The sequence below is a fragment of the Pelodiscus sinensis genome, chromosome 29 (assembly GCF_049634645.1).
Source record: "Pelodiscus sinensis isolate JC-2024 chromosome 29, ASM4963464v1, whole genome shotgun sequence".
NCBI classification, from domain to species: Eukaryota; Metazoa; Chordata; order Testudines; family Trionychidae; genus Pelodiscus; species Pelodiscus sinensis.
Window position 1 is genome coordinate 9,212,681 of NC_134739.1, and position 18,520 is coordinate 9,231,200.

Below are 18,520 nucleotides of genomic sequence, written 5' to 3' on the forward strand. Positions count from 1 at the left end.
ACCTGTGACCCTGGGCTCCCCCCAGCTCGGCTGGTGCCCCCCACTCCCGACCTGTAGCCCTGGGCTCCCCCCCAGCTCGGCTGGTGCCCCCCACTCCCGATCTGTGACCCTGGGCTCCCCCCAGCTTGGCCAGTGCCCCCCACTCCCGATCTGTGACCCTGGGCTCCCCCCCAGCTTGGCCAGTGCCCCCCACTCCCGACCTGGAGCCCTGGGCTCCCCCCCAACTCGGCCGGTGCCCCCCACTCCCGATCTGTGACCCTGGGCTCCCCCCCAGCTCGGCCGGTGCCCCCCACTCCCGATCTGTAGCCCTGCCCCCCCCCCCAGCTCGGCCGGTGCCCCCCACTCCCGACCTGGCGCCCGGGTCCCAGTCCTGGCCGGGGGGCGCTAAATGGGCAACTGGCCCTTTAAGAGCCGCAGCTGCTCCGGCCCTTTAATTCTCCGTCACGTCAGCTGGGCGCGGGGGGGTCGGTAGGAAACGCGACGCTGCGTTCGGCGCGGGGGGGCCCCGGGGATTTTGCGAGCCCCGGGGGCCGTGGGGGCGGGGCTATGGGGCCGTGGGGGCGCCAGGGGACCCAGCAGGGCTGGGCGGGGCCATTGGGGGCGCTAGTGGCCCCTGAGCTACTGGGGGGCCCGAGGGCACTGGGGGCGGGGCCGTTGAGATTTTGGGGGGCCTGGGATCCGGGTGGGAGGCTTTGGGGAGCACTAGGGACCCTGGGGGCAGGGCTATTGGGGGTGATGAAGTCACTGAGATAGTGGGGGCCTGGGGGCACTGTGGTACTTGGGGGGGCACTAGGAGCCCCTGGGATATTGGGGAGCCTGGGGGCACTGAGTTGGGGCATTGGGGGCACTGGGGCCATTGAGATATTAGGGGGCTGGGGACACCAGGGTGGGGCTTTGGGGGCCTGTGTCAGTGACCCTCCCCTCCCCCCCTTCTCCCCACAGTGCTGCTGCCATGCTCCTGGCTGTGGGGCTGGTTGTAGGGCTGGCCCTGCTGCTCTGGGCCTGGCGCTGCTGCCTGGGGAGTGCAGGCTCCTGGACGGCCAAAGCGGGGCCCAGGCAGCCCTGGGGGCTCGTTCTCTGGCACCGGCTGGTGCTGTGGGTGTTGGGCCTGGCTGTGGACCTGCAGCGCCAGCACCTGGAGCAGGTGTCCAAAGATGGGCAGCAGAGCCAAGAGCGCCTCCTGCTGGAGCTGCTGGAGGGAGCTGGAGCTGCAGCACCAGGTACCTGGGGCAGAGGGGCCCATCCCACTGTGCCTGGGCGTGGTCCCTCGTGGGCAGGCCAGGAACCGGAGGGCCCAGGCTGACCCCAGCTCATTTGCCCCACAGACTTAGCCACCTTCCGGAAGCATTACCCCCTGGCACAGCCCGGCTCTGACGGGGCGGAGCCCCCCGCCAGCCCAGCACCACGGCCGGGGTCCTGGGCCCTGCTCTGGAGCTGCTTCGCCGCGGGCTCCCTGCTGCAGGTAGCGAGGGGACAGCTCCTCCAGGCTGGGAGGCGGGGGAGAGCAATGTGGCTTGGCGCTGTCGCAGGGCCCTGCCTGGTGGGGCCGTGAGAGCAGAGGTGGGAGCCAGCTGGGCGGTAGGGAGTGTGTTAGGCTGACATGTTATGGGGGAAGGAGGATGTCGCATGCCAGCACCCTGTGGCGGAGGGGGAGGATGAGAGGGTGTTGCAGGTTGGTACCCTGGGGTAAGTGGGGAAGGGGGTGTCACAGGCTGGTACCTGGGGGAGGCAGGCCCCTATCCCAGGGGGAAAAGGGAGGTGTCTCAGGCTGGTACCTAGGGGGGTGGGTGGGGTGTTTCAGGAGGTTACCCGGAGTGGCTGGGTGCGGTGTCGTTGGCTGGTACCCTGGGAGGGAGTTTCAGGCTGGTACCTGGGGAAGAGGTGCGTCAGGTTGGTACTGGGGAGGGGCGGCTGGCCGTGCCGGCTCAGCGTTCCCATCTCTCCCCCGCCCAGGGGCCCGTGCTGTACCTGGATGTCCTCGGCAGAGCCTACCCAGAGGCCCTGAGCCCACGGGGTACTGCTCGCTTCTCCTGGGCCCGGAGCTGCGCCCTGCCTGCCGCGGCCTGGCCGCTGCCGACCCTGTACTGCACTCCGGAGGGGGCGGGCACGGTGCCCTCGCGAGCTGTGGCTCTGTACCTGCAGCTGCTGTTCGCCCTGCGGGAGCGGGCGCTGCGGGCGCTGGAGGCCGGGCTGGCGTCGGAGCTGTACGATGCCCTGGACATCCTGCGTGCCAGCTGGGAGGGCCTGGCGCAGGACCTGGCTAGGGGGCGGCTGAGTGCCCAGCTGGAGCTGCCTGAAGGGACCCGGCACCAGCTGGAGGGGCTGCTGGTGCCCGATACGGCGCGGGCGGCGGAGCTGAGGGCAGAGTGCGCCCGGGGCTGGGACGGCATCGCCCGGCGCCTGTGGCCGCGGCTCCAGGTGGTGGTGGCGGCAGAGCCCAGCGGCGAGCAGCTCTATGGGGAGGCCCTGCGAGCGTCAGTGTGCCAGGGCCTGCCCTTCTACTGCCCCTTCTATGGCGCAGCAGGAGGTGAGGGGCATGGGACCAGCACTGGGCAGTGAGCAGCGCCCAGGCGATTGGGGGGGGGCGGTGACTCCCGCCCCGTGTGGCAGTGGGGGGGCGTGGTGACACCTGGGTAGCAGTGGGGGGCGTGGCGACCCCCGGCCCGTGTGGCAGTGGGGGGGCGTGGTGACACCTGGCTAGCAGTGGGGGGCGTGGCGACCCCCGGCCCGTGTGGCAGTGGGGGGGCGTGGTGACACCTGGGTAGCAGTGGGGGGCGTGGCGACCCCCGGCCCGTGTGGCAGTGGGGAGGGCGTGGTGACACCTGGCTAGCAGTGGGGGGCGTGGCGACCCCCGGCCCATGTGGCAGTGGGGGGGCGTGGTGACACCTGGGTAGCAGTGGGGGGCGTGGCGACCCCCGGCCCATGTGGCAGTGGGGGGGCGTGGTGACACCTGGGTAGCAGTGGGGGGCGTGGCGACCCCCGGCCCGTGTGGCAGTGGGGAGGGCGTGGTGACACCTGGGTAGCAGTGGGGGGCGTGGCGACCCCCGGCCCGTGTGGCAGTGGGGAGGGCGTGGTGACACCTGGGTAGCAGTGGGGGGTGTGGCGACCCCCGGCCCATGTGGCAGTGCCCCCCCACTGTGCTGCTCTTTGCACAAGCGCAGTTGGGGCCCCCATGGTTTGCCAGCTTGAGGGGCGCTGGCAGCTGCTGAGGGAGCGGGGGCAGGCTGCCTGCTCAGGTCACTGCCCTGCAGGCTGCTCCACCCCCCTCCCCCCTCCCCAGCCCTATGAGGTTGCCGTGCGGGTGTTTCCAGCAGCTGTGGGTCTGTCCGGGACGGTGGGGGGGGGGCGGGGGGGAGGAGCTACGTGCTCTCCCTGCTGCTGACCCGCAGTGCCCCCCCTCCCCCAGCTCTGCTTGGGATGAACCTGTGGCCGGAGCAGCCCGACTCGCGCTACCTGCTGTGCCCGGGCTGGGCTTTCTGCGAGTTCCTGCCCGTGGGGCCGGGCGCCGAGGGGCCCCCGGAGGCCGTGCTGCTGGCAGAGCTGCGTGAGGGCCAGGAATACGAGCTGGTGCTGACCGCCAAGGCTGGGCCGCTCAGGTGTCCCCTTCCCTGCCCTATTTCCCGCGCCCCCCGCGTCTGTACGCCCCGTGCGGCTGCTCCCTGCTGCCCGGGGACGGAATGGGGCTGGTTGTGGGGGTGCGGTCAGGGCTCACGTCCCCCCCTTTCTCCATTAGGTGCCGCGTCGGGGAGGTGCTGAAGGTGGCTGGATTCCACAACCACTGCCCCATGGTGGGGCCCGTGCGCAGGTGGGGAGAGTCGCCCCCCCCCCCACCACACACACCCTGCAGGGCTGGGCAGAGGCTGCAGGTGCCTAGGGCCATGCCCATGGCACGGGCAGGGGGTATCTCCCTGCCCCTGCTTGCCCCAACCCAGAGGGTCTGGGGGGGTGGAGACCTTTCCCTTCCAGCCTGCAGAAGGGGGCGATCTTGTGTGCTTGGGGCCACCCCCAGCACCGGGCTCCCACCCCATCCGGAGCCTGGAGAACGCTGGGGCCTGATGGAGGCTGAAGTGGGGTGTGGGCTGGGGGCTTCCCTCCCCTGTGGTTTTGGGGCGGGGGGGGCTGTTCTCCCCAGGCCAGTGAGGCTGTGGCGCTGCCCCCTGCTGGCGGAGGGGCAGTCTCCCTGATTTGCCCCCTGCCCTCGGCTCCGCAGGCTGAGCCAGACGCTGAGCGTCCGTGGGGAAGGCGTCCCGGAGGAACGCTTCTACCGCAGCCTGCGCCGCGCCGTGGCCATGTGGCCGGGAGCCCGGCTGGTCGATTACGTCTGCGCAGAGAGCGGCCTTCTGGGTAAGTGCCACTGCTGGCTCCAGACAGCCGGGCACCGCTCTGCCTCCAGGGCTGCGACTCCTATTGGCACCCTGGAGCTGCCCGACCCTGTCTGTGCCCTGGCCCTACTGGCCATGCCCCCAGCCTGGGCCCAGCTGGGTGGACAGGAGGGGGCTGAGTGTCTGGGGTCACTATGGCTGGTGCCAGCTGACGCCGTGGTCGGTGGGGACCCCCTGCCCGCGCTCCGGCTCCGCGGTGCTGATGGCCGGATGGCACCGCCTGGGAGTGGCTCTGCGCCCGTCGGAGCGAGGTGCCGCCCAGAGCTGGGGCCGTCCAAATTCCTGCCCCTCCCCGTGTAGGGAGGCTCCCCCAACCGGCCTGAGCCCCTCGCTGCAGGGATGCTCTCTCCTGCCCTTCCAGTGGGGTGGGTTGACGTGGGTCCGTGCTCCCCACAGGTGCCTCCTCCGGGGCCTGCGCCCCCCATTACCAGGTGTTCGTGGAGCTGCGGGGCGTGCGGGATCTGTCAGAGGCGCAGCGCTATAAGGTGAGCGGCGTGGGAGGGTAGCCGCACGGGGCGGGGCTGGGCAGGGGCAGGGGGTGTCTCCTTGCCCCAGCCTAGGGGGCCTGGGGGTCGTGGGAACCTTCCCCCCCACCCCCCAGCCTGCAGAAGGGAGCATCCTGTGTGCTTGGGGTCACTCCCAGCACTGGGCTCCAGCCTCACCAGAGCTACACAGGTGCCCCCCACCTGTCCAGGGGTTTTCCCTCACGTGGCCTGTGCTGCCATGGCTGAGTTTGGCCACCAGGTGGCAGCTCTCACTGGTCAGGTGCCCAGCTTGCCACAAGGGCATGGAGGGGCTCAGCTTTGGCACTGCTGAACCGGGGGATGGGACCTCTGCTCCTGGTGTGCTGTGCCCTGCAGGCGCCCTGCCTCCTGGGGTGGGGGGGATCTGCACAGGTGGAGGGAGGCACCCAGCCACGCCTGGGGCCAAGAGAAGCACCGTGAGGCACTTAACCGGTGGAACTCCTCGCCGCGAGGTCTGACCAAGGCTGGAGCAGAGCAGGATCCCAAAGGGGCCAGGACATTGCTGTTACCCTTTTGGGTAATGAGCTCCTCCAGATGCATGCGAGAGGCCAAAATACGGTGGGAGGAAGAGTCCCCCCCCCCCCCCTTGCTAACAGCGCTCGGGGCAAGTGGTCCTGGTGCTCCAGGACATGTGGCACCTTCCCCTGCCACAGCTGGGACTGGCTGCTGTGAGGAGGGGCGCCTGGGCCCGTCCAGGCTGGAGACCGGTGGGGCTGGAAGGAGCTTTGGTGCACAATGGAAGGTCCAACCCAAAACTCAGCTCCCAGAGCCTGAACTCAGCCTGCCTGTGGCCCGGGACGAGTCCTGGTCTCGGCGATCCGAGCGCCCGTGTTTAGGCTCCATCCCCTCCCTCTCCCTGCAGCTGGATCAGTGCCTCCAGGAAGACTTTCCTGTCTACAGAACCTTCCGCTTCAAGGGCAGCATTGGGCCGGTGCGGCTGCACCTGGTGGCGGCTGGGGCCTTCAGGGAGCTGCGGGACACAGCGAGCCCCCCGGGCCCCATGGCCAGAGTGCTGAGGGAACGGCGCCCGTTGCACTTCATCCAGAGCAGGGTCATCTCCTGAGGCCTGGCCTGGGCTCTGTGCTGCTGCTCGCAGGGGGAGGCCCTGGGGGAAGGGAAGCAGGGGGTGCGGGGCGGGGGGGAGAGATGGAGGGCTGCTCTCTGGTCGAGGCTGCACTCGGAGCTGGGCTGGGGGGTCTCAGCCTCAGCTGGGGGTGCACCTGCCGTGGTCACCAAGCGGGTTCAGGGGAGCAGTGGCCCCCCTCTGCCACCCAAGGGCTCCGGGCAGCTGGGCGAAGTTTCCTGATCTTGCCCCTGAGGCAGGCTTTGCCCGAGGGGGTCTGCCAGCTCCCCGGGGGCCCCGCCTGCTGGGGTGATGCTGCTCCAGGGGCGGCCCTGCAGAGGGCAGCTTGCCCACCAGGTGGCGCTGACATCAAGCTCAGCTCCCCGGTGCAGTGTGTTGGGAGAGGGGCAGGAGAGACCCCTGTCTCCCTGGGGTCCCTGCCCCTGTTGCGGAGGGAAGCCGGGGGGGGGGGTCCCTGGTGCCCCCAGTGGGGGAAGGAGGCTTGCCAAGGGCGGGGGATGAGGCAGCTGATTGCTGAAGGGCAGCACCTGGTGGGGGCCTTTATCTGCCCCACTGCACAGCTGGGGGCTGCTGCTCTGGGAGGCCCAGGGCACTGGGGACAGCCACCAATCAAGGCCTGGCTAATGCTCCAACCCTTGTACCCCCCTCCCTCAACTTCCTCTGTCTGCTGCCTCTGCTCCACCAGGGCCTTGGTAGTGCCGGGGCCACGGCTGGCTGGAGAGGGAGCTGCCCTCGTTGCTGGGATCGTCACCAGATGTTCCGCTTGTGCCTTTTGCCCTCACCTCTGCCTCTGCAGCGCCCCTGAAATGCAGCCACCTCTGGGGTGGAAGGTGGCAGCTGCAGAAGGGGGGGGGGCACATTTCCGCCAAAGATACAGAGCAATCCCTGCCATTCAGGTGCTTGGTTTGGCAGGCTGGGGAACCCCCGTCACTCTGTTCCGGGGAGCTGAGCTGGCTGGCAGCTGCAGGGCTGGTATGGATGCCATGCCCGGTGCTTCGTAACCTGGCCCCTCCGACATTGTGCCAGGGGTCTGGGCCCCGAAGGGGTTGGCTCTGCTTGCTGGTGCAGCCCTGCCCACCTTCGCCAGGCAGGGGTTGGGGCTCGCTGGCAGCCCGTAAGCTGCGTTGTAGCACGTGCCCTCCGGTTTGTGAAACAACGAGCGGGAGGCGGCGGTGGGGGGAGGGGGGGGGCTGCTTTTAATGTTTCCAAAAGCAAAATAAAGACGGATTATCTGTGAGCGTAACCGCCAGGCCCTGCGTTGTGCTTTGGCCTTTAATCCCCATTAAGAGATTTCTAGCTGGGAGGCCACCTCGGCTTGATGACAGAGTTCCCCTGGCCGTGGGTCTTGTATGCGGGGGGGCGGCCCTATGAATATTTCACCAACTCGGCATCTGTCCGGGGCCCCCTGGGACCGGCTCGCTGCGGCGCCTTTGAGATCCGAGGGCAGCAGGCAGGGGAGCCGGCTCCTCCCGACAGTTTGTGAAGGTTTTCTTGTGAGGCAACTGAGCTGTGAGGCTCCAGAGACCTGCTGCGCAGACAGCTGGGCCTGGGGTGGGGAAAGCAAAGTCCCTGGCCGGAGCTCCTGCTGTAGGAAGACACAAAAGGCAGCCCCCTGCACGTTGCTGAGAGGGCTGATCCGCCCCAGACAGTGCCTGGGTAAAAGGCCCGTGTCCAACCATTCCCCCGTCCTGTCCATGCGGCAAAACCCACACTGCCCTGTGTTCCCTCGGCTGGAGTCTGCCCTGCCCGCTCCTTGCTTTCCTTCCTTTCCTGGCTGCCATCTGCTCAGGTGCCCTGGGGGAAACCAGCAGGGCCCAGGATTCCGGCTCCCCACCTGCCGTCGACGGGAAACGGGGCGGCCCCGGGCACTGCACACTTGGGACCTGGCCGTGCGGTGCCTCCTCGTTTGCTCTGCAGGGAGCCCTTCTCATCCCACACGGCTGGGGAGGGCGGGTGTCCCTTACAAGGGCCCTCCCTGAGGCCTGAATTAATTTCCTCCGCTGTGTGCTGCGGCGTCCAGCCTGTTCGCTCGGCTCTGCCTCGCCGGCTCCCAGAGCTGGGCGGCCGTGCACGGGGTGGGGCTTTCCAAGGAACTTATCTCAGGCCTCCCTCCCTGGACCCTACGGCTGCGTAATCAGCGGAGAATCAGGGATTGCAGCCGGCCCAATGCGGGGGCAGCTTGGAGCACTCGCAGGTGGGGGCAGGGGCGGGGGGGATCAGCTGCTGCTGCTAGGGACCCCTCATGCCGCGTGGTGGCTTTGCAAAGGGGAATGACGGGTTCTTTGTGTTACGGTGATGCCTGCGGATCCCAGCTGAGATCCAGGCCGTGTTGGGCCAGGCACTGCCCGGCCTCCAGTGGAATCAGCCCCCCTCCCTTGTGCCAGGCGCCGCCCAGCCCCCACCAGGATGGGGGGCCCCTGTTGTGCCAGGCACCACCCAACCTGAGATGGAAGAGCTAGATAAAGGCATGGAGGCTGGGTCCTGCAATGGCCGTGAGCCAGGCTGGGCAGGGATGGTGTCCCTCTGTCTCTGTCCTCACCGGATGGCTGCCTGTTCTGTCCATCCCCTCTGGGGCACCTGGCGTGGCTGCTGTGGGCAGACAGGCGCCTGGGCTAGATGGACCGTTGGTCTGACCCAGCCTGGCCGTTCTTCAGCACGTAGGGCAGGTGCCGCCCACAGCTGGTGGAGACCAGGGCCCGGTGGCTGGGTGTGGCACAGCGGCACATGCTCCCCGCCCAGGAAGAGCTCACAAGCTGTGCACAACAGACCACATCAAGGGTTAGGAATTAGACGGGGCAGGGGCAGCAGGATCCCTCACCCCTATTTAGAGGGAGGTTATGTGCTGCCCATCCCCAGCCCCCAGGCTGCCCATGTGTGGGGTGGAATTGGGGGGGGGGAGGTATTGGGAGGGAGCTGGAGAGGGCCAGAGGGTGGGGTGGGAGGCTTAGGGGGCAGATGAAGTGAGAAGCCAAGGGCCCTGCTGGAGGTAGATGGAGAGGTAGGGTGAGTGCTGTGCGTAGGGGGGGTGGCTTGGTGGGTGTCCAGAGTGGGGCAGGGAGGGCAGGGTTTTGCAGGGGGGGCTGTATTGGGCTATGTGTAGCAGAGATGTGCAGATGGGGTAGGGAGCAGCATTTTGGGGGGTGGTTAGTTGTGGTAGGGGTGTGGGCTTTCAAGGTGTAGGGTCTGGGTAGTTGGAGGCAAGGGTCTGGGGTTTCCGAGTGCAGGAATGGGTAGCTGGAGGCAGGAGTGTGGGGTTTTGAGGTGCAGGGAGTAGGTAGTTGGAGGCAGGGTGTGGGTTTTGGGGTGCAGGGGTGGGTAGCTGGATGCAGAGGTGTGGGGTTTCGGAGAACGGGGGGTAGTTGGAGGCGGGGTGCAAGGTTTCGGGGTGCAGGGGGTGGGTAGGTGGATGCAGAGGTGCGGGGTTTCGGAGAACGGGGGTAGTTGGAGGCAGGGTGTGAGGTTTTGGGGTGCAGGGGATGGGGAGATGGAGGCAGGGGTGCGGGGTTTCGGAGAACGGGGGGTAGTTGGAGGCAGGGTGTGAGGTTTTGGGGTGCAGGGGATGGGGAGATGGAGGCAGAGGTGCGGGGTTTCGGAGAACGGGGGGTAGTTGGAGGCAGGGGTGCAAGGTTTCAGGGTGCAGGGGGTGGGTAGGTGGATGCAGAGGTGCGGGGTTTCGGAGAACGGGGGGTAGTTGGAGGCGGGGTGCAAGGTTTCGGGGTGCAGGGGGTGGGTAGGTGGATGCAGAGGTGCGGGGTTTCGGAGAACGGGGGGTAGTTGGAGGCGGGGTGCAAGGTTTCGGGGTGCAGGGGGTGGGTAGCTGGATGCAGAGGTGCGGGGTTTCGGAGAACGGGGGGTAGTTGGAGGCGGGGTGCAAGGTTTCGGGGTGCAGGGGGTGGGTAGGTGGATGCAGAGGTGCGGGGTTTCGGAGAATGGGGGGTAGTTGGAGGTAGGGGTGCAAGGTTTTGGGGTGCAGGGGGTGGGTAGGTGGATGCAGAGGTGCAGGGTGTGAGGTTTTGGGGTGCAGGGGATGGGGAGATGGAGGCAGAGGTGCGGGGTTTCGGAGAACGGGGGGTAGTTGGAGGTAGGGGTGCAAGGTTTTGGGGTGCAGGGGGTGGGTAGGTGGATGCAGAGGTGCGGGGTTTCGGAGAACGGGGGTAGTTGGAGGTAGGGGTGCGAGGTTTTGGGGTGCAGGGGGTGGGTAGGTGGATGCAGAGGTGCGGGGTTTCGGAGAACGGAGGTAGTTGGAGGTAGGGGTGCGAGGTTTTGGGGTGCAGGGGGTGGGTAGGTGGATGCAGAGGTGCGGGGTTTCGGAGAACGGGGGTAGTTGGAGGTAGGGGTGCAAGGTTTCGGGGTGCAGGGGGTGGGTAGGTGGATGCAGAGGTGCGGGGTTTCGGAGAACGGGGGGTAGTTGGAGGTAGGGGTGCAAGGTTTCGGGGTGCAGGGGTGGGTAGCTGGATGCAGAGGTGTGGGGTTTCGGAGAACGGGGGGTAGTTGGAGGCGGGGTGCAAGGTTTCGGGGTGCAGGGGGTGGGGAGCTGGAGGCAGGGTGTGAGGTTTTGGGGTGCAGGGGGTGGGTAGCTGGATGCAGAGGTGTGGGGTTTCGGAGAACGGGGGGTAGTTGGAGGCGGGGTGCAAGGTTTCGGGGTGCAGGGGGTGGGGAGCTGGAGGCAGGGTGTGAGGTTTTGGGGTGCAGGGGGTGGGGAGCTGGAGGCGGGGTGCGGGGTTTCGAGGTGCAGGGGGTGGGGAGCTGGAGGCAGGGGTGCGGGGTTTCGAGGTGCAGGGGATGGGGAGATGGAGCCAGGGTGCGGGGTTTTGGGGTGCAGGGGATGGGGAGCTGGAGGCAGGGTGCGGGGTTTCGGGGTGCAGGGGGTGGGGAGCTGGAGGCGGGGTGCGGGGTTTCGAGGTGCAGGGGGTGGGGAGCTGGAGGCAGGGGTGTGAGGTTTCGGGGTGCAGGGGGTGGGGAGATGGAGCCAGGGTGCGGGGTTTTGGGGTGCAGGGGGTGGGTAGGTGGATGCAGAGGTGCGGGGTGTGAGGTTTTGGGGTGCAGGGGATGGGGAGCTGGAGGCAGGGGTGCGGGGTTTCGGGGTGCAGGGGGTGGGGAGCTGGAGGCAGGGGTGCGGGGTTTCGGGGTGCAGGGGGTGGGGAGCTGGAGGCAGGGGTGCGGGGTTTCGGGGTGCAGGGGGTGGGGAGCTGGAGGCGGGGTGCGGGGTTTCGAGGTGCAGGGGGTGGGGAGCCGGGGTAGGATTTGAGGGGCGGGTGGGGGTAGTTGGAGGCAGGGGTGCGGGGTTTCGGGGTGCAGGGGGTGGGGAGCTGGAGGCAGGGGTGCGGGGTTTCGAGGTGCAGGGGGTGGGGAGCTGGAGGCAGGGGTGCGGGGTTTCGAGGTGCAGGGGGTGGGGAGCTGGAGGCAGGGGTGCGGGGTTTCGGGGTGCAGGGGGTGGGGAGCTGGAGGCAGGGGTGCGGGGTTTCGGGGTGCAGGGGGTGGGGAGCTGGAGGCAGGGGTGCGGGGTTTCGGGGTGCAGGGGGTGGGGAGCTGGAGGCGGGGTGCGGGGTTTCGAGGTGCAGGGGGTGGGGAGCTGGAGGCAGGGGTGCGGGGTTTCGAGGTGCAGGGGGTGGGGAGCTGGAGGCGGGGTGCGGGGTTTCGAGGTGCAGGGGGTGGGGAGCTGGAGGCGGGGTGCGGGGTTTCGAGGTGCAGGGGGTGGGGAGCTGGAGGCGGGGTGCGGGGTTTCGGGGTGCAGGGGGTGGGGAGCTGGAGGCAGGGGTGCGGGGTTTCGGGGTGCAGGGGGTGGGGAGCTGGAGGCGGGGTGCGGGGTTTCGGGGTGCAGGGGGTGGGGAGCCGGGGTAGGATTTGAGGGGCGGGTGGGGGTAGTTGGAGGCAGGGGCGCGGCGTTTCGGGGAGCACGGGGTGTTTGTGGCACCGGGGGACGTTGGGGGTGCAGGGAGCGGGACCCCCGGCTCAGGCTGGGCTCGGGCCCCTCGCCCCAGCGCTGCAGGGGCCAGGCTCGCAGCTCGGAGCCGGGCTCGGCTGGGGGCCGCCCCGTGCCCGCCCCCGCCCCCAGCCCCTCCCCCGCCCCGCTCCGCCCCCCTCCAGGCAGAGCCGCGCGGGGCTGCGGGGCGCGCGGGGCGGCGGAGCCTGGGGAGCGGCCCCGCCGCGGTGCCCCGAGCCGGGGATGGCGGACGGGCCCCGGGGCGGCGGGAGCCCGGGCTCCGGCTCCGGCAGCAGCCGCGAGAACTCGGCGGAGCGGAGCCCGGTGCCCGCCGCGCCCCGCGCCAGCATCATGAAGGTGAGACCGGGACGGCGGCTCCCTGCACCCCCGGCCCCCCCTTTCCCCGGCCCCCCTGCACCCCCGGCCCCCCCTTTCCCCGGCCCCCCTGCACCCCCAGCCCCCCCTTCCCCGGCCCCCCGCAGCCCCGCCCCCGGCCCCCCCTGCACCCCCGGGCCCTCCCCTGAGCCCCGTTACCTCCCCGGGCCTTCCGCAGCCCTGCCCCCAGCCCCCCTTGTTTCCCTCCAGGTCCTCCTCGCAGCCCTGCCCCCAGGCTCCCTTGCACCCCCCCCCCCCCCCCAGCATCCTGCCGGTGCCCCGGCCTCTCTGCCCTTTGTAGCCCTGCTTCCGATCTTCCCCTGCAGCCCTGCCCCCAGGCCCCCTTTGCACCTCCAGATCTTTTGCAACCGTGCCCCCAGGCCCCCCTGCACTCCTCACAGCCCTACCCCCCCCCCCGGTCCTGCCGTGCTCCCGGCCCCATTGCACCCTAGCATTGCTGCAGCCCTGTCTCTAGACACCCCCCCCAACAACCTGCAGCCTGGCCCCCATGCCCCCTGCACTCCCCGGCATCCCTGCTTCCCAGGCCCTCCTATACTCCTGCTTCCCTGCATCCTGTAGCCCTGCCCCCCACAGCTCTGGCCTCTTGCACCACCCAGCTGGGACCCACATCAGCACTCCACCTGCAATCCCCTCCACCCGTCCCCCATCAGCCCTGCTGGCCTGGACCCTGGAGCCCATCACCTCCTCATCCTCCCTGACCGCAGACTGCATCCCTTGCACCCCCCCCCCCCCCATGCCCTGCATCCCTACCTGACCTGCATCCTCCCGCACACCGGGTTGGGTCCTACATTAGCTGCCCCTGCCAATCTCTCTCCCTACAACCAGGACCTGCATCCCCCCTGTCCTGTCTCCCACCCAGGACCTACATATCCCCTGGGGTACCCAGCGTCTCCCTCATTCCCCCCTGCCTGGCTGGTACCCACTTCATCCCACCTGACTGGCACATTGGGGCCTGCAGCACCTCTCCCCACTTTGCCTGGCCAGGACTCCCTCCCCCGACTGGACCCTCATCATGTCCCCCCACATCTTCCCTGCTGACCTGGCACTGCTGTCTGCAGCCTGCCTGTCCTGCTCTCCCTATCTGGATGGGATCCTCTGGGAACCCCCCCCCCCTCTTCTGGAGATTCCTCCCCCCTCCCTCCATCCAGAGCCAGTGGCTGGGATTGTCCCCTGCCATACCTCCTGTTTCCATCTGGGGATTCCTGCTGCATCCTCCCCCTCGCCGCCTTCCCTAGGGCTACCCCCAGCCCTCTTTCCCCAAGCTCATACTGTCCAGATCCCCCACCCCTCCTGGCCAAACTGGGGAATCCTGCCCCAGTTCACCCCTGCATAAAGGGCTCTACTGTCGGAGTGTCTGGGGCAGCAAGCGAGGAGGGGAGCTGGCTGGTGTGCACCCCCGTGCACCTGGGGGGGGCCGCAGTGGGTGACCTGGCTCTGTGGGGTGTAGGGTGGCCTCTCTGTTCATTCATCCCCACCCACGAGGGGCTTTGTTTGCTGCACCACGCCCCCTGGCTGGGAGCCGGCACCAGGCTTGGTGGACGGGCTCCGGGCTTGCAGCTGGGGGGGATTTCCCAGCCAGGCAGACCTGGGGTTCCCAGAAAGGGCGGGGGTGGGGGCCCCGTGTTCTGACGGCCTAACTTCTTGCAGGGCGCTGTGGGCGGCGGGGGCGGGGCTGGTGCTCCCGAGCTGTCTGTGCACAAAGGGTGCTGGGCCTCGTGGGCGATCAGGGTGGCGTGGCTCTGGATGACCTCGTGTATCCGTGACCTCTGCCTGTCTGCTTGCGTTGCTGCTCGGGGACGGAATCCACCTTGCTCTCTGGGTGCTCAGCCAGGTCTCTGGTGCCTCTGTGGGGCCGGCTCCCTGCAGCCCCTGCCCTGCATGCCCCTGGAAGCTTGTGTTTCTCTTGTTTGACCCGGGGGGGGGGGGAGGAGGAGCAGCTCTGACGCTCAAGGTAGCAGACAGATGGGTTTGCCTCCGAGCCTGCTTGGGCTGGCAGTGGCCCATGTTGGTGGGGCCCGTGGGGCCTGGTAGGGCCCGATCCTGAGGGGATCAGGCCATGGGGTGGTTCGTGACACTCTGGGGTCCGAACTCGGCGGGTTTGGCTGCTGTGTTGGGGCTGGGCCTGTCTCCGGGCCGCCCCTCCGTCTTGCCACGTGCAGGCCCCCAGCAGCCCCGAATCGCCTTGGCGTCCCCAGGCACTAGGGGCCGGCTGTGTTCAGAGCAAAGTGGGGGAACCACACACGGGGAGCGGATGTTGCTTCTGAGTGCTGGAGGCTTCACCCCCTTTTTCTTGGTGGGCTGGTGCATCCCTGGGGAAGGAGGAACTATGGAGGGGCTCCCTGCCTGGCGCTGGGGCGCTCGCAGGCAGGGGAAGTCTCTTGCTGGAAGGTCAAGGGAGGGTCTGAAGGTGCCTCTGGCGAGGAGGGTCCCGGGGCTGCACTGGAGCCGGAGAGTCGCGTGTGTATTTCTAAGTCTGTCCCCCAGCGGTGCCCGCGTCACCGCTGCCGGGCCGTGCAATAGGCCGCCTGTGTCCAGAGCCCGCCTCCCCTCTTCACACAGCCTATTTTAAGGTGAAATTGCTGCTGTGCTATTAATACCGGGTGTGTGGGCTGCCTCCCGTGCCGCTGTCCCCTTCCCGCCCCTCCTTTGTCAAGCGCCGCGTTGTCTTGGCAAAGGGGGCGTGAGCCAGCTTCACAGCGTGCGCACAGGGCAATTGCAGGGGGGTTGTTCCTTGCTCTCCCGGCGCCTGTGCAGCCTCGTTGTGGTCCCGGGGCCTTCGGCGGGGAGCGCGCTTGCGGGTGGAAAGGCAGAGCGCGTGCAATGCGCCAGGAGGGGCTCCCGCCTCCCCGGATGCCGTGCCGGCGGAGGCTCCCCAGCAGCGCCCGCAGCACGAGCGCAGCTGTAACCCTCGGCAGCTCTACCCTCCTTTTCTGCTCTGGAAGGGGCTGAGCTCAGGTCCCCGTGTCCGGGAGTTGGAGCAGGGCTCCGCTGCACCTCGAATGACCCGGGATCCGTCTCGGAGATGTGCAGGGATCATCGGGTGTCACCGGGCCCTGCAGCCGCAGCCAGATGTGACTCAGCGAACAGAAGGTTGATTAGGCTTGTCAGCACAGTCACCAGCAGTCAGTACCATCCATCTTGGGGAGAGGGGGCTCAGAGCCAAGGCCTCACACCCCCTCCCAGCACCCCAAGCCAATCCAGACTGACTCAGCCCCGCCCATTAGCCTGGGCCCAAAGCCTCTCCTCTGCCTTTTGTTCTCCTTCCTGGGCAAAAGGTGTCACCCTGGCTGTACCCCATTATGTACGTGCTGCGGCTAGGGTAGTTTCCCTCATCTAAGTCTTAGTGCAGTGCCCAGGGAAACCGAGGCACACACATGGGGTTGCTACAGGACAGTAGAACCCACATGCAACGTAGCAAAGCGAGTGCAATCCCCACTTCATCACATCTCCACGCCCTCCTACTCCTGCAATAGGACCCCTCATCGCTGGCGGAGCTGCAGAGACTCCACCATTTACGCCAGTTTAAACCTGCCTGTGACCTGCGCCCCTGTTCGCCTGCAGCCAAAGACTTTGGAGAGCACAAATGCTCACAGTGTGTTACTGGTGGCCCAGGAATCTCTCTCAGAGAGGCCCTGGGGACATATCAATGTGGCATAGCTGGGCATGCAGAAACTGTGCAGCTGTGCTGCAGAAACAGGCCTCATCTTCGGGAGGGTCCTGTGGACAAGGGGCAGGAAGGTCATGTAGAGGATGAATTGTCCCCTCTGGCTTTAAAACGTTGGTGTCTTTGAATCTAATCCTTTCTCTGAGTTCCATAGAGTGGTTGGGCACCCCCGGACTCCTTGCCTTGAGGGTCTCCTGCAGCTAGGAGTTCCACAGGTTGGTTAGTTCGGGGATTGGGGCAGAACCTGTGCTCAATGCAAGTGCCCCAGGCAACCGCCCGCCCCTGACTGGCTCGTGTTTTTCCTGCTGGTGCCCATTTAGAGGCAGCTGCTGTGCCCAGCTTCCCAGAATTCCTTGCCCTCCTGCCAACAACCCCTGCAGCCCAGGGCTTGGCGTGAAGGATGCCAGCATCCCATGCCCCCTGCCCCAAAGCTGGTCTAGGCCTCTGTGGCTGGGGGTCGGGCTGCAGAAAAGGCCTTTGGCTAGGAGGGAATTATGGGTAGGACAGCAAAGCAGCCTGCAGCCACGTCACTTAGATGATGCCGAGATGGCTCGAGAGCCAACGTCCTTCGCTTCTTATTGGATCCCGGCGCCTGCCTCCCGGGTTTCCCTGCACGCAGCTGGCTAATCTCGCCTCTGCTGGCAGCCAGCCCCTTCCTCCCTCCTCATCGCCTTTGTCCGAGGCCTGACGGGCCGGCTGGGGCAGCAGGGAAACTAGCCTGTGAGAGGCAGCGTTTGTCACGTGGCGCGGGGAGCGCCCGGCAGCACCTGGGCAGCAGGTCTCTCCTCTTCCCTGGGTGGGCTTGGGAGCCCCCCCGGCCCCGGTGCAGGTAAACGTGGGCACCTCCCGTCCTGCCGCTGGTAAATCTGCTCCGTGCCACGTGAGCAGAACAGCCAGGTGGACGGATTTGAGCCCGGTGACCTGCCCGGTACGCCAGGATTATAGGGATCTATTCTACCCTGGATGCAGCTGGCGGGGGGGAGGAGGGGAGCTGCTGCATGGGGTGGGTGTCGGGGGAGGGGGGGGGCTGCTGTGTGTAGCCCTTTGGGGCAGCAGTTACTGGTGGCCTGGGAGCTGCAATTACTGAGATGTGTCGCTCTGGTCATGGTGGTTTCCGAGGTACCAGGGCGACGGTTATTGAGGCAAGAGCAACTCTGGGGCAGTGGTTACTAGGGAGGCAGTTACCAGGGCAGAGGGTGATGGTTGCTGCGGTAACAGGGTGACAGTTGCTGAGATGAATGGAGCTCCAGGGGCAGCAGTTACCAGGGGGCTGGAGGGTGACGGTTACCATGGTACCAAGGGCGACGGTTACCGAGGGGAGTGTAGCTCCAGGGAGCTGGTGCGGGGGGTCAGGGGCTCCATTGAACCCTGGTGTCCAACTGGGGATGTCGCTGGCGTGTGGGAGGCGGGGAGCGCAGGGTGGCTCTCGGAAGGGCTGGGTGGCTGGTCCCATCAGGTTTGCCTGGGCCAGCACCCAGTGCAGGGCTTGCGGGGCAGCAGTCGATGTCGGCAGTGCTCGAGTGCCTTACGTGGGGCCTGGCATGGGGCAGGAACCCCCTAGACCTGCCCCCTTCCTGGGGTACCTCACAGGCTGGGCTCATGCCATCTCCTCCAGCTGGCCCTGCTGGGGACCGTGTGTCACTGTCTCTTTTCTCAGCGGGGAACAAGCTCCTCTAGAAAAGCTCTGGCTGAGCCCAGCTGCTGCCTGTCTGGGCTTCCCATGGCAGGGGGAAGATGCTGAAAGGCCTTTTAGTAATGTGATGTTGCCTCCTTCTTCCCACCCCCACCCCTCTCCTGTGGCCTCTACCGCCCTGGAGCAGAACTCGGCATGGACCTTGGTGTCTCTCCGGCATCCAGGGGCCAGGGCAGCGGGCGGGGGCAGAACGGCGTCTGGATACTTGGTTTCTTGTCTCCGGCTCTGCTGTGGCTGTTAGTGTTAGAAAGTTACCGCCACCGCTGGGCGTGTGTGGGTGTGTCACACACACCGTCCTGCTCTGTGAGGTATCGGGGGGGGGGGGGGCACCTCTTGCCATGATCCAGAGGCCCAGGTGGAGGTGAGGGAGCCTTTCTGCTATGTGTGCGTGTGGCTAGCCGCCCTGCCGGTGGGCTGAGCCCCTGCTGCCGATCCAGACTTGCCCCCAGCCTCCGACTGCTGAACCTCCACGGCTTTCGGTTCCTCTGTCTCTTGGTCACCAGCAGCCAAACCCAACCGGGTGTGACCAGTCGTGGGGGGAGGGGGAGCAGCCAGATCAGCTGTTTAAGGAAATATTCCACAAGGTAAATTACACGGAGCTTGGTGCTAAATTAGCCGGCAGGGACTCCGAGGCTAAACCAGCGACCCCAGCCGGGGCCCTGTGCATGGGAGGTGGCTGGTCACAGCACCGTGCAGGCCCGGTGTCAGAGCCCAGAGAAAGCCCTGTGTGCCGGGGAACGTGCTGGGCACAGCGTGTAGTGCTCGGGGCTGACCCAGAGGCGACGTCCCGTGGGGATTGGTTAAGCTCAGTTCCCTGGGTGAGTGATGTCGCCTTCAGGAACGGTGAAAGCATC

General features: G+C 67.3%; 2 protein-coding genes across 2 annotated transcripts in view; both read left to right on the plus strand.

Moving 5' to 3' along the window:
• Positions 1–373: 373 nt before the first annotated feature.
• Positions 374–7,237, plus strand: GHDC (GH3 domain containing). Its single transcript, XM_075911296.1, has 9 exons — positions 374–468; positions 943–1,220; positions 1,326–1,462; positions 1,954–2,527; positions 3,407–3,596; positions 3,734–3,805; positions 4,211–4,344; positions 4,779–4,867; positions 5,769–7,237. The coding sequence occupies exons 1-9, from the start codon at positions 389–391 to the stop codon at positions 5,967–5,969; spliced, it is 1,755 nt and encodes a 584-aa protein (XP_075767411.1). The 5' UTR covers positions 374–388; the 3' UTR covers positions 5,970–7,237.
• A 4,839-nt stretch (positions 7,238–12,076) lies between these two features.
• Positions 12,077–18,520, plus strand: part of LOC102462232 (inactive phospholipase C-like protein 2) — a 31,133-nt gene continuing 24,689 nt past the window's right edge. The window contains exon 1 of the mRNA XM_075911248.1: positions 12,077–12,270. Within this exon, the coding sequence (XP_075767363.1) occupies positions 12,157–12,270 (114 nt within the window). The 5' untranslated portion in view covers positions 12,077–12,156. The remainder of the gene's footprint in view (positions 12,271–18,520) is intronic.